This window comes from Malaclemys terrapin, chromosome 20 (genome assembly GCF_027887155.1).
Source record: "Malaclemys terrapin pileata isolate rMalTer1 chromosome 20, rMalTer1.hap1, whole genome shotgun sequence".
NCBI classification, from domain to species: Eukaryota; Metazoa; Chordata; order Testudines; family Emydidae; genus Malaclemys; species Malaclemys terrapin.
The window spans coordinates 12,581,300-12,593,607 of NC_071524.1; the positions used below are offsets into that span (position 1 = coordinate 12,581,300).

General features: G+C 67.9%; 2 protein-coding genes across 6 annotated transcripts in view; one reads left to right on the forward strand and one right to left on the reverse strand.

Annotated features, from left to right (window-relative positions):
- ERCC2 (ERCC excision repair 2, TFIIH core complex helicase subunit) overlaps positions 1 to 2,380 on the forward strand; it is a 36,350-nt gene extending 33,970 nt beyond the window's left edge. The window contains exons 21-23 of one of the 3 annotated variants that reach the window (XM_054010083.1): positions 953 to 1,096; positions 1,267 to 1,410; positions 1,535 to 1,713. In XM_054010083.1, coding sequence (XP_053866058.1) covers positions 953 to 1,096; positions 1,267 to 1,410; positions 1,535 to 1,627 — 381 coding nt within the window. In that variant the 3' untranslated portion in view covers positions 1,628 to 1,713. Of the gene's footprint in view, positions 1 to 952 lie in introns of all 3 variants that reach the window. The other 2 variants (XM_054010081.1, XM_054010082.1) reach the window with 2 other exon arrangements.
- On the reverse strand, positions 2,017 to 11,781 carry KLC3 (kinesin light chain 3). Of its 3 annotated transcripts, XM_054010097.1 has the most exons (13): positions 11,502 to 11,779; positions 9,919 to 10,198; positions 9,225 to 9,452; positions 8,270 to 8,348; positions 5,956 to 6,181; positions 5,537 to 5,624; positions 4,843 to 4,944; positions 4,586 to 4,759; positions 3,683 to 3,782; positions 3,493 to 3,536; positions 3,192 to 3,319; positions 2,570 to 2,642; positions 2,017 to 2,468 (listed from the first exon to the last, which is right to left on the reverse strand). In XM_054010097.1, exons 1-13 carry the CDS (start codon positions 11,558 to 11,560, stop codon positions 2,397 to 2,399), a joined length of 1,653 nt encoding a protein of 550 aa, XP_053866072.1. In that variant the 5' UTR covers positions 11,561 to 11,779; the 3' UTR covers positions 2,017 to 2,396. The 3 variants fall into 3 exon arrangements, with proteins under 3 accessions (XP_053866072.1, XP_053866071.1, XP_053866073.1); XM_054010096.1 differs by having other exon boundaries at positions 2,017 to 2,642; positions 11,502 to 11,781; XM_054010098.1 differs by having other exon boundaries at positions 2,017 to 2,642; positions 11,428 to 11,780.
- Between the last annotated feature and the right edge of the window lie 527 nt (positions 11,782 to 12,308).

A 12,308-nucleotide genomic window follows, 5' to 3' on the forward strand; every position in this document is an offset into this window, starting at 1 on the left:
AGAAGGCTGGGCTGACCGTAAAACCGGAGAAGTGCAAGGTGGGGATGGCTGAGGTATCCTACCTAGGCCACCGGGTGGGAAGCGGCTGCCTAAAGCCGGAACCAGCCAAAGTGGAGGTGATCAGAGACTGGCCCGCTCCTCAAACCAAAAAGCAGGTCCAAGCCTTTATTGGGATGGCAGGATACTATCGGAGGTTCGTGCCCCACTTTAGCGCCATAGCCGCCCCCATCACTGAGCTGTGCAAGAAGGGGAAGCCAGACAAAGTGGTCTGGACCGAGGAGTGCCAGGAGGCTCTCCGGGCGCTGAAGGAGGCTCTGGTCAGTGGCCCAGTTCTGGCAAACCCAGACTTTGACAAGCCCTTCAGTTGTTGCGGATTGTGGGGGAGTTAGGGCCCTGCACCCCTCTTCCCGAGATTCACTGCGACTCTCAGCCAGCCAGTAAAGCAGAAGGTTTATTTAAGGACAGGAACACAGTCTCAAGCAGAGCGTGTAGGTACGACCGGACCCCCTCAATTAGGTCCCTCTGGGAGGTTCAGGGAGCTTAGACCCCAGCTTGGGGTTCCCTGCGTTGCACCACCCAGCCCCAACCGAAACTAAACTCCCAGCCCCTCCCGCTGCTCCTCTGCTTTGTTCAGTCTCCCGGGCAGAAGGTGTTAATTCTCCCCACCCCCGTTCCTGGCTCAGGTTACAGCTCAGGTAGCTTCCTTCAAGGGAAGTCCCCCCTCCCCACTGCAACCCCCCTGCAACATTCCCAGGTCAAATCTGCCCTGCTCCCTGCTCCGTCACAGGAGGGGGAGAGTGGGTGCGAACGGAGGCTCGGTATGGGGGTCCCAGCCCTGCTGCCCCCTGAATTTGAGGTCTATAGCAGGAGACTCGTGTCCCAAGGCTGCATTCTGTCCACGGCAGCTGCTCAGGGCAGGGTGTGTGCCCCAACCCCCTTCTTGCCCCCTCAGGCACGGCTGGAGTACCTGCGTGATCAGTTCCACGTTCGGGAGAACGACTTCCTGACGTTCGACGCCATGCGGCACGCGGCGCAGTGCGTGGGCCGGGTCATCCGTGGCAAGACAGACTACGGGCTCATGGTCTTTGCAGACAAGGTGTGTGGGCAGATGGGGCAGGGCCGTGGGCAGGACCGTGGGCACTGCAGGAAGTGGCTGCTGAGTAAGCTTCACACCGGAGATGGCACGAGGGGGAGGTGGCACGCTCTGGTGGGCAGCAGCCCCACAGCTCTGGGTTGTCTGGCCATCTGGGTCTCTTTGGTTGGTAGCGTTTTGCCCGGGCAGACAAGCGGGGGAAGCTGCCACGCTGGATCCAGGAGCACATCACGGACGCCAACCTCAACCTCACGGTGGACGAGGCCGTGCAGGTGGCCAAGTACTTCCTGCGCCAGATGGCCCAGCCCTTCCACAAGGTGAGCGCTGTCCTGCAGCAGGGGGAGGCGGGGATGGTCCCGGCCCTGGAGGGGGAACTGGCTGTAAGCTCAGCCCAGTGTGCTGGCCTGAGCCCTGCTCTCACAGGCTGTGTGGTTTTGGCAGGAGGACCAGCTGGGCCTGTCCCTGCTCACGCTGGAGCAGCTGCAGTCGGAGGAGATGCTCCGCAAGGTCGAGCAGATCGCGCACCAGGTGTGAGCCGGAGCAGCACCAGGGCCTTGTTTGATACTGACTTTTATACTGAAAATGACTGTCTGGGACTCAGCAATAAAGACCAGGCCAGAGCCCGTGTGCTGTGTGATCACCCTGCCCCAGCCACTGTGAACCAGGAGACCACTACAGAAGGGTGCTGTCCCCCTACCTAGCTGGGTCAGCAGCACGGGGCTGGGTGCCCCCACTGCATCACTGAGTCTGGGCATCTGCTGCCTGGGGTGGGGGTGGTATTCCCCCCACCCTGCAGGATTTTAACTGCGGGGGCTGGAGCCCTGCCTGGGTGGTAACAGTGCCGGCCCGCTGCCTCCCAGAGGGGCCGGGGGAGCTTTTCCTCCTCCCGGGCTTGAGCCCTGACACACACCCAGAGCCAGCAGTCGCCAAACACCTTTATTCACGTTGTGCTTGTTCTGCTCTCACCTATAAATAGAATAAATAGCGAGCCCTGGCCCCTGCAATCGGGGGGGCGTTAAGGCAGCTGGAGCAGGGCCAGGCCGAGCCCAGGGGCTTCCTGAGAAAGAGCAGCTTGTGCTATGGGGCCAGAGCAGCCCAGTAGGGGGCAGGCACTGGCTTGGTCTCTCTTAGTTGAGGGGGGGCACATTCACCGCATCCAAAGAGGTCCAACCCGGGGGCTGGCTGGGCTGCAGCCAGCCGTGCCCCTTGCTCTGTGTACTCGAGGGTTAACGGGCAGGCTGCGGGTGTGGGGGGCCGTAGCAAGCAGAGCTGAGACTCCAGCTGGCCTGGTCGTGCCAGTGCCTCAGCCCGCACTGGAGAGGGAGCTGCTGGGGGAGAGGTTCTGGCTGCTGGCACTCAGGTTCCTGCTGGGCACCTGCGGAGAGGGAATAAAGGGGAGCAGGGAGTTAAGGGATACTGGGCCAGGATCCCCGCTGCTGGGTTCGCAGCTGCTGGGGCCCCGGGACCAGTTCTCACCGCTGGGGAAGCCGCTGGCACCGGTGGCCTCTCGCCCACATGCAGGACGTTCAGGGAGCTGGCGCGTTTCATCCTGCGGGAGAGAGCGTGAGGTGAGCATCCGGCATCGCTGCATGCGGGGATCGCACCTAGTGCCACGGCTCTTGCCCAGGGGCGAGTCAGCCTGCCGCCGCTCCACCCTGGGACAGGCCAACACAGCGCAAGGGCTAGAGCTGCAGAATTAACACCTGCCAGCAAAACAGCCGAGCAAACTGCTGGGAAAGGAGCCCTGCTCGCTGGCTGCTGAGGGTAACCCCAGGCAGAACAGACCCGGGGTTTGACAGGTCCCCCCCAGGGACTGGATTAGACACTAGATTAACATAGCTGGGAATGGGGAGTGGTCACCCCTGGGGCATGCGGGGGGCGGTGTCCTGGGGGGCTCTGCTCTTCCCCCCCCTCCCCCCTCCAAGTGGCACACAAGTGCGGTAACTAGTGCCGGGCCGGGGCAGCTCTACAGAGCTCTGGGCTGGCAGGGGCAGCTGCCTCGGGCCAAGGAGCACTTCAACAGCCCAAGGCAACTCTGGCAAGGACGTGGGGGCCAGCGCTGGGCCCCTTGCTGGAGCTGGGTGGAAAAGCCCCTTACCCAGGGCTGGGGTCCATGGTCCGGACGCTCTCGCCTTTCAGCCGGGAGACGAGCTTCTCGCTGCCACGCCGGATGGATTCCCGCAGCTTGGAGAAGGAGCTGCTCCGGCGCACGCTGCCCATGGCATCCTGGGGGGAGACAGTGGGGAGCTGGGGGGTGCAAAGCTCCCAGCAGGGAGGGGCTGCAGCCCCCCCTGGATCCCAGGTCGGCTAGTCCCCCTGCAAGCCCTGCTTTACTAACTGGGCCTGGCCCCTGCACTCTGCTTTCCCCCTCCCCAGCCTGCACAGGCCCTGGCGCTTACCTGGCTCAGGGGGTCTGCACTGCTCTGGCCTGCTGCGGGGTCACCTGGACAAGAGAGGAGATGAAGAGAAACCACACTGAGACCCTGCTCCCACAGCTCCCCTCCCCCAGCAATAAACCTGCCCCAGAGAAAACCCCCCGCCCTGCCCCGAGCCGGCACACAGCTCAGCCCTGTTGCTGGGCGGCCTCACCGTGGTGGGCAGCTGCCCGCTCCTTGTCATGGGAGGTGAGGATCTCCTTGTACAGCTCCTCGGCCTGCTGGTACTTGCCCTGCTTCAGGTAGGAGGAGGCCTGGCGGGAAGGGGAGTGTTACCAGGGGCAGCCCTCATTCACCCACCGCGCCCCCCCCCCTCCCCACTTCCTGGGCCGGATTTCCCCCCCCCCCCCCCCCCCAAGGCCAGACCAGGGGAAGTTTAGCCCTTCCTGTGCAACACCACCCACTCATGCTGCAATTGCAGAAAGTCAAATCCCCCAGCCCTACAGCCAGCCACCAGGGAGCCCCCAGGAGCAGTCATGGGCCCTTCCCCAACCCCTAGTACCCCAACCCCACCCCAGACCCTCCCCCAGGGGCAGTCATGGGCCCTTCCCCCACCCCTAGCAACCCCCCCCTCCCCCCAGGAGCAGTCATGGACTTTTCCCCCACCCCTAGCAACCCCCCTCCTCCCCCCAGGGGCAGTCATGGGCCCTTCCGCAACCCCTAGTACCCCAACCCCACCCCAGACCCTCCCCCAGGGGCAGTCATGGGCCCTTCCCCCACCCCTAGCAACCCCCCCTCCCCCCAGGAGCAGTCATGGACTTTTCCCCCACCCCTAGCAACCCCCCTCCTCCCCCCAGGGGCAGTCATGGGCCCTTCCCCAACCCCTAGTACCCCAACCCCACCCCAGACCCTCCCCCAGGGGCAGTCATGGGCCCTTCCCCCACCCCTAGCAACCCCCCCCTCCCCCCAGGAGCAGTCATGGGCCTTTCCCCCACCCCTAGTACACTAGCAACCCTTCCCCCACCCCTAGTACCCCAACCCCACCCCAGACCCTCCCCCAGGGGCAGTCATGGGCCCTTCCCCCAACCCCCTCCCTCCCCTAGAGCTCCCCCCTCACCAGGTTGTTCTTGGTCTTGGCCACGTTGGGGTCGTGGGGGCCCAGCTGGCTCTGGTAGATGCGCAGCGCCCGCTCGTAGTACCGCTCCATCTCCTCGAACTTGCCCTGGTTCTGGCACAGCAGCGCCAGATTGTTGAGCTGCTTGGCCACGTCGGGGTGCGTGGGGCCCAGGACCTGGGGGGGCGGGGAGGGAGAGCGTCAGGGACGGGGCCAGGCCAAGGGGCTGGGCCTGGCAGCGCCCGCCAGGGCGGCCTTACCTTCTCGCGGATCTCCAGCGCCCGCTTGCACAGCGGCTCCGCTTCCTTGTACTTGCCCCGCTTGCCATACAGCACGGCCAGGTTGTTCAGGGTGGCGGCCACCTGCCGGGGGAGGGGGCGGCATTAGGGCCCAGATGCACCGGCACGGACATGCGTCTCCTTCCCGCAGGGAGCACCCCCACCACAGACACCCTTCCACTCCCAGCAGGGGGCGCTGGGGGGAGGGACAGGGCACCGGCTGTATGAGGAGCTCCCAGCCGGGGGGGGGGCAGGGCACTGCCTGATGGGGGGAGCTCCCGACTACTCCAGCCTGGCCTCTTCCAGCAGGGGGCAATGTGGGGACGGGGGCAGGGGTGCTGGCTGATGGGGGAAGCTCCAGGCGACCCCAGCTCCACCTCTCGCAGCAGGGGGCGCTGTGGGGGGAGCGCCTGGCTACTTTAGCCCCTCCCAGCAGTGGCGCTGTGGGGAGCGGGGCAGGCTGTGGGGGGCTCGCCCGCTGCACTCTGTGGGCAGTGGCTGGCAACGGACCCGTCTCTCCAGAGAAGGATTCAGGACCTATGTCTGGAAACCCTGCTGGACCCAAAGGACCAAGAGCCACTGGGATGGGGGAGGCCCCTCCCTTTTTCCACCAGCCTTTGGGGGACCCACTGTCCCAGGATATCTGATCCAGGGAGCCCCCCGCCCCGGCACTCACCGCCGGGTGCTCCACACCCAGGGCCTGCTCCCGGATGTCCAGAGCGTCGTTCAGCAGGTCCGTGGCCTCCTTGTACTTGTTCTGGTCCCTGCAGCAGGGCAGACAGCAGCGATGTCACCCGGGAGCTTGGCCCACCCTCACTTCACCTGGACCCCCGGTCCCTGCCCAGATACCAGCCAGGCCTGGGACCCCTTCCCGCCTGGGCCACATGCCGCTAGCCACACGGGGCAAGCCCCATGGCCTCTGCCAGCCTCTCTCCGCACCTGGTGCTGCCGGTGTCCTTCAGTGCTGGAGGCGGCTCTGCCACATTCCTGGCTGGGGGAGGTCTCTGAGCCCCGGGGGGCTGCACCGTGTATCAGCCAGGAGCCCATGGGGGAGGAGACGAGGGCTGGCACCGCCCCACTGGCCGCAGCCCTCACCTGTACACCAGCGCCAGGATGTTGAGCATGGTGGCCACGTCAGGGTGGCTGTGTCCAGAGTTCTTCTCCAGGTCCTCCAGCGCCTGCTTGCAGAGCGGCACGGCCACCTCGTAGCGCCCCTGCGAGGCGTATTGGATCACCAGGTTGTGCAGCGTGCGCAGCCGCGCCGGGATCTCGTAGCCGCCCTGCTGTGCCGCTGCCATGGCCGTGCTGGTCGGCTGGCTCCCTGCGGAGAGCCCCGGTGAAGGGAGGCGCCCGCGAGCCCCAGGACCCGGCAGCCGCTCTGCGCCCAGTTCAGGGCCGACCCACCAGGACAGAGACAGGGTCAGCGCCCCCCCACCCCTAGTGCTGCCCTGCGGGGTCCATCCCCAGGGCCTAGCACAGCTGGGGGAGCCGGGGCGAAGACCCCCCTGGCAGGGTGCCTCCCATCCCGACTCCATCCCCTCAGCTCTGCAATGAGCCCGGCCCCGAGCAGAGGCAAGAACCAGGCATAGGTACATGAAGGGGGCTGCTGCGGGGGTCATCCTCACCCAGCTCCCCAACTGATGGGTAAGTCAGCAGAGGCCTCCACACCTCAGGGCTCCCTCCTCTCCCCCTGGGGCCACCTTCTCCCGCCCGCACTGACCCACCTCTCCCCACCACCCCGACCCTCCTCTCACCCCAGGACCCCTTCCCCTCCTACACTCCCCCACCGACCCTCCTCTTCCCGGCCCTCACCAACCTCCCACCAACCCCACTTCTCCCACTCTCACTGACCCTCCTCTCCTTCCTTCTCCTCTCCCCCCGGGGCCACCTCCCCCCCACTGACCCACACCTCCCCACCACCCCGACCCTCCTCTCCCCCCAGGTCCCCTTCCCCTCCTGCACATCTATCCCCACACTCCTCTTCCTCCCTCCAGCCCTCCTCTCACCCCAGGCCCCCTTCCCCTCCTACAGCCCCCCACCGACCCTCCTCTCCCCGGCCCTCACCAACCCCCCACCGACCCCACTTCTCCCACCCTCACTGACTCTCCTCTCCCCCCGGGGCCACTTCCCCCCCTCTGACCCACCTCTCCTCACCACCCCGACCCTCCTCTCACCCCAGGCCCCCTTCCCCTCCTACAGCCCCACACCGACCCTCCTCTCCCCGGCCCTCACCAACCCCCCACCGACCCCACTTCTCCCACCCTCACTGACTCTCCTCTCCCCACGGGGCCACTTCCCCCCCTCTGACCCACCTCTCCTCACCACCCCGACCCTCCTCTCACCCCAGGCCCTCTTCCCCTCCTACACCCCCCGACCGATCCTCCTCTCCCCTGCCCTCACCAACCCCCCCGCCGACCCCACTTCTCCCACCCTCACCGACCCTCCTTTCCTTCTCCTCTCCCCTTCCCCTCCTGCACACCTATCCCCACACTCCTCTTCCTTCCTCTCACCCATGGGTCCCCTTCACCTACCCCACCCCCACACTGGCCCTCTCATCCCTGGCTCGCCGCCCCAGGGTCCTGGACTCAGCAACTGAAGCTGGCTGACACAACGAGGAGTCCTTGTGACACCTTAGAGACAACAGATGTATTTGGGCAGAAGCTTTTCTGTACGTTCCACTCCATGCAGCCGATGAAGTGGGTTTTAGCCCACGAACGCTTCTGCCCAAATACATGTGTTAGTCTCTAAGGTGCCACAAGGACTCCTTGTTGTTTTTGCTGATACAGACTAACACGGCGACCCCGCTGAAACCAGGAGCTGGGCGGATGCTCCAGTCTCGGGCTGGGCTGGGCTCCGGGGCTCTGTAAAAGCCCACGGGGGGGGGGGGGGGGGGGAAAAGCAGTAAAATGTTCACTCCCTTAGTGCCAGGAAGCAGCTGTCTCTAGGGGTGTGGGCAGGCGAGCGGCGCCACGGGGAACATGCAGAGGAACCCATCTGGAACCCATCCGCCCCCGCCCAGGGGTCCGGCTGGCTGGGAGCCCCCAGGGTTTGAGGCAGACGTGGGACTGCTCTGTGACGGGTGGCAGGAGGACAGAGTGGGCCAGGGCACAGGAGTGCAGGGTGGGCCGGGGCAGGCACACAGGAGGGCAGGCAGGCAGGGAGGTGGCTAAGCCAGGCAGGTGGGCAGTGCGGGGCAGGCACACAGGAGGGCAGGCAGTACGGGGCCCACTCCCCCCCCATGGCAGAACTGGGGGGCTGAGCCCGTTGGACCCACTGGGCCAGCGCCTGGGCGGACAGCAGGGAGCCTGGGGTGCACTCCCAGAGCTGAGGGGCAATGAGCCAGCCCCGAACCAACAGCCTACAGCCCACACCCCACAGCCCCCCTGCCTGGGGCTCCCCCGGCACGTACCCTGCCGCTGCTCATCCTCGTCGCTGGCAAACAGGGAGGCCAGGCTATCCTTCCGCTTCTGGGCACCGTCCTTTTCCGGCTGAGGGTACAGGGGGAAGGCAGCTGGGGCCGAGCATTCCCACCCCACAGCCCAGCACCCACCACGCCTGGGCTCCCCCGACCACCCCCCATTTACACCCACGTGCCCCAGAGATCTCAGCCCCACACTGCCGCTCGGCCAGGCCCAGGCTCCTCCCTGCCCGAGGCTTCAGCCAGCAAAGTGAGGACTTGGATGCTGTGCAGTCAGGGACGGGGCCCGGGCCCCACCCGCTCCTCCCCCTCCCCCCTCACCAGCCAGGGGGGCCCGGGCCCCACCCGCTCCGCTCCTCTCCCTCCCCCCTCACCAGCCAGGGGGGCCCGGGCCCCACCCGCTCCGCTCCTCCCCCTCCCCCCTCACCAGCCCGGGGGGCCCGGGCCCCACCCGCTCCGCTCCTCCCCCTCCCCCCTCACCAGCCCGGGGGGCCCGGGCCCCACCCGCTCCGCTCCTCCCCCTCCCCCCTCACCAGCCCGGGGGGCCCGGGCCCCACCCGCTCCGCTCCTCCCCCTCCCCCCTCACCAGCCCGGGGGGCCCGGGCCCCACCCGCTCCTCCCCCTCCCCCCTCACCAGCCCGGGGGCCCGGGCCCCACCTGCTCCTCCCCCTCCCCTCTCACCAGCCCGGGGGGCCCGGGCCCCACCTGCTCCTCTCCCTCCCCTCTCACCAGCCCGGGGGGCCGGGCCCCACCTGCTCCTCTCCCTCCCCTCTCACCAGCCCGGGGGGCCCGGGCCCCACCTGCTCCTCTCCCTCCCCTCTCACCAGCCAGGGGGTCCGGGCCCCACCTGCTCCTCTCCCTCTCTTCCCCTTGCCTGCCAGCCAGCGGGTCCGGGCCGCATCTGCTCCTCCCTCCCGCCCCCCAACCAGGGGGGTCTGGGCCGCACCTGCTCCTCCTTGGTGTCGTACTGCTTCAGCTGGTTCAGGAACTCCAGGTGTTTCTTCTCCTCCTCCAGCTGCGCCACCATCTCCTCGCTCTGCTGCAGCCGCAGCTGGGTCCCCGCCAGCTCCTCGCGCAGCCACAGGTTCTCCTGGCAGAGCCTCTTTACCTGCGCCCGCAGCTTCTGCTTCTCGGCCTCCAGCGCCCCGATGTGGGACGACAGCGCGATCATCATCTGGGCAGGGCAGGGCAGGGCACGGCTCAGCAGGGAAACCCCCTGCCTGCCGCGCTGGCCACCGCACAGCACAGCCCCACCCCCAGGAGAGGGTGGGAGCTCCCCACAGCCCAGCTCCTGCCCCACAGCCCAGAGCGCCCCCTGCTGGGAGAGAATGGGATAGCCGGGAGCTTCCCCCACAGCGTCCCCTGCTGGGAGAGGCCAGGGCTGGCATTGCTGGGAGCTCCCCATACAGCCACCACCCTGCTCCACCCCCCACAGCGCCCCCTGCTGGGAGAACCTGGGACAGGAGTAGCTGGGAGCTCCCACCACAGCTAGTACCACTACCCTGCCCCCCCAACACCTCCTGCTGGGAAAGGTGGGGCTGGAGCAGCACCCCCAGAGCCAGCGTTCCTGTTGCCAGATGCCCTTCCCTTGTTCGCAGCCCCTCTGCCGCACTGGGGCGCTGGCACAGCACAGCCGGTACCTTTGCCTCGCCAAGCCCCAGTTCAATCCCCTCCAGGGACTTGCGGACGAGGTCGTATTTCTCCTCCAGGAGCTGCAGGGCCTGGCCCCCCGGCGGCTCCTCCTGCCCATGGCCCTGGATCAGGGCCTCCTGCAGCCGCTGAGAGATGCCCCTGTTTTCGCTCCGCAGCGCCTCCAGCCCCTTCACCACCTGCCGCGTGCCAGCGATGATGTCATCTGCCGTCATCCTCCCCGGCTGGCTCTCGCCGACCTCCACCATCAGGGACATGGCACAGCTGAGCCTGCAGGGAGAGGGCACCATGAGTGCTGGCATCCTCGGCCCCCAGCCCAGGTAGCTCGTGAGCCCATCGCCCTGGAGCTGGGCAGGGCGGCACCACGCACCCCTCAGCCCTGGAGCTGGCAGCCCTGCTGGTGCTGCTGCGGGTGGGCAACCTGCCCAAAGTGGGGCATCCATGGCCGGGACAGGGAGTGAGCCCTTGTCCTTCCAAGTGTGGACCTGGGGCTGACCTGGCTGTGCAGGGACAGGCACTTCCAAGGTGACCCATGTCTCCAGGGAGGCTACCCGGGGGGCTGACACAGTGGCACTGGGGGCAGCACGGAAGGCCGGACAGGGGAACACGAGGGGGAATCCACGCTGCAGAGAAGCAGACACGTTCCCGACTCTCAGCCTTGGCTTGCGGCCGTAGGGACCACGACTCGCCACCGCCGATGCCCAAAGGCTTGGGGTGACTTGGGGCGAGCCCAAGCAGGGCTGGGCCCAGAGCTGCAAAAGGGTGGAAGGGCCCCAGCTTGCTCACAGCTTGGGGAGGGAGGGGTGCACGTTAGGTGCCGCGTTCCTCCCCACCCCAAGAACCAGTCCCGCCAGCCTGCACTAACCGGCCCGGCCTGCAGCGCAGCAGGCGTGGCGCAGTCACCAAACAACATGCACGGGCAGGGCACAGGTGTGAGCAGCACACCCTACCTGTGCACAAGCACAAGAGGCACCCCACACGCCAGCCACCGTGCACACAAACACGGCACACACATGCCCAGCCACAGCCTGGCACGTGCCTGTGTCACCCCCAGCACAGGTGAGTGCCAAGCTGACACGCACTGCGTCCCCCTGCCGTGTGTTGTACACACACATATAGAAGTACAACATGCACCACGTGCCCCAGCCACGGGGCACGCGCACACACACAGAGTCCATGCACACTCAGGGTGCTTGCACCGATGCACGGGGTCCGTGCACGCACACGGTCCCTGCGCACACTCACGCACCCGTCACAGCAGGGCACAGACACACGTTGCCTGCGTGCCCGCCCCGCACGGCTGCACGCTGGAAGCACGGACACGCGTGGCGCACACGGCGCGCTCCCCGTCCTGCGCTCGGCCGGCCGCGGGGACTCCGACCTGCGCGGCCGGTTCCCGGGGCCGCCTCTGCACCGCGTCCCGCCCCGGCCGGGCACCAGCCGCCAGGCGCGTCCCCGGAGCCCAGCGCCGCCGAGCCCCCAGCCCCGCCGGGACCCACCTGCCAGCCGGGCCGGAGCATCCGCCGCCTGCGCCGCGCCCGGAGCCGCTGCCCTCCCCCGGCTCATCGCTCACCTGCCGCGGCCATGGGCGGCACCCACAATGCACCGGGCTCCACCCCCTCCCTGGGCCATCTTGGGCGGGGCGGGGCGGCCCCCCCACGGCAGAGGGGCGCGGGGCACCGGGGCTGCAGCGCGTGTCCCGCTTCCCCGGGGCCGGGCCTGACCCCAGCGACGTCCCCGGCCCAGAGCCCTTTGCCCTCCCGGCGCTGATCCGGGGTCTGCCAGGAGCGGCTGCAAGTTAGAGCAGCCCCGGAGTGGCGCTGCCTTCTGCACCCGCAGGCTCTGGGGCAGGGAATGGCCACAGTGCAGTGCGCTCCGGCCAGCCCCCGATCCGCCCCCCATGGGCCCTGGGGCGGGGAATAGCCACAGTGCAGTGCGCTCCGGCCAGCCCCCGATCCGCCCCCCATGGGCCCTGGGGCGGGGAATAGCCACAGTGCAGTGCGCTCCGGCCAGCCCCCGATCCGCCCCCCGTGGGGCAGCGAATAGCCACAGTGCAGTGTGCTCCGGCCAGCCCCCGATCCGCCCCCCATGGGCCCTGGGGCGGGGAATAGCCACAGTGCAGTGCGCTCCGGCCAGCCCCCGATCCGCCCCCCATGGGCCCTGGGGCGGGGAATAGCCACAGTGCAGTGCGCTCCGGCCAGCCCCCGATCCGCCCCCCATGGGCCCTGGGGCGGGGAATAGCCACAGTGCAGTGCGCTCCGGCCAGCCCCCGATCCGCCCCCCGTGGGGCAGCGAATAGCCACAGTGCAGTGTGCTCCGGCCAGCCCCCGATCCGCCCCCCATGGGCCCTGGGGCGGGGAATAGCCACAGTGCAGTGCGC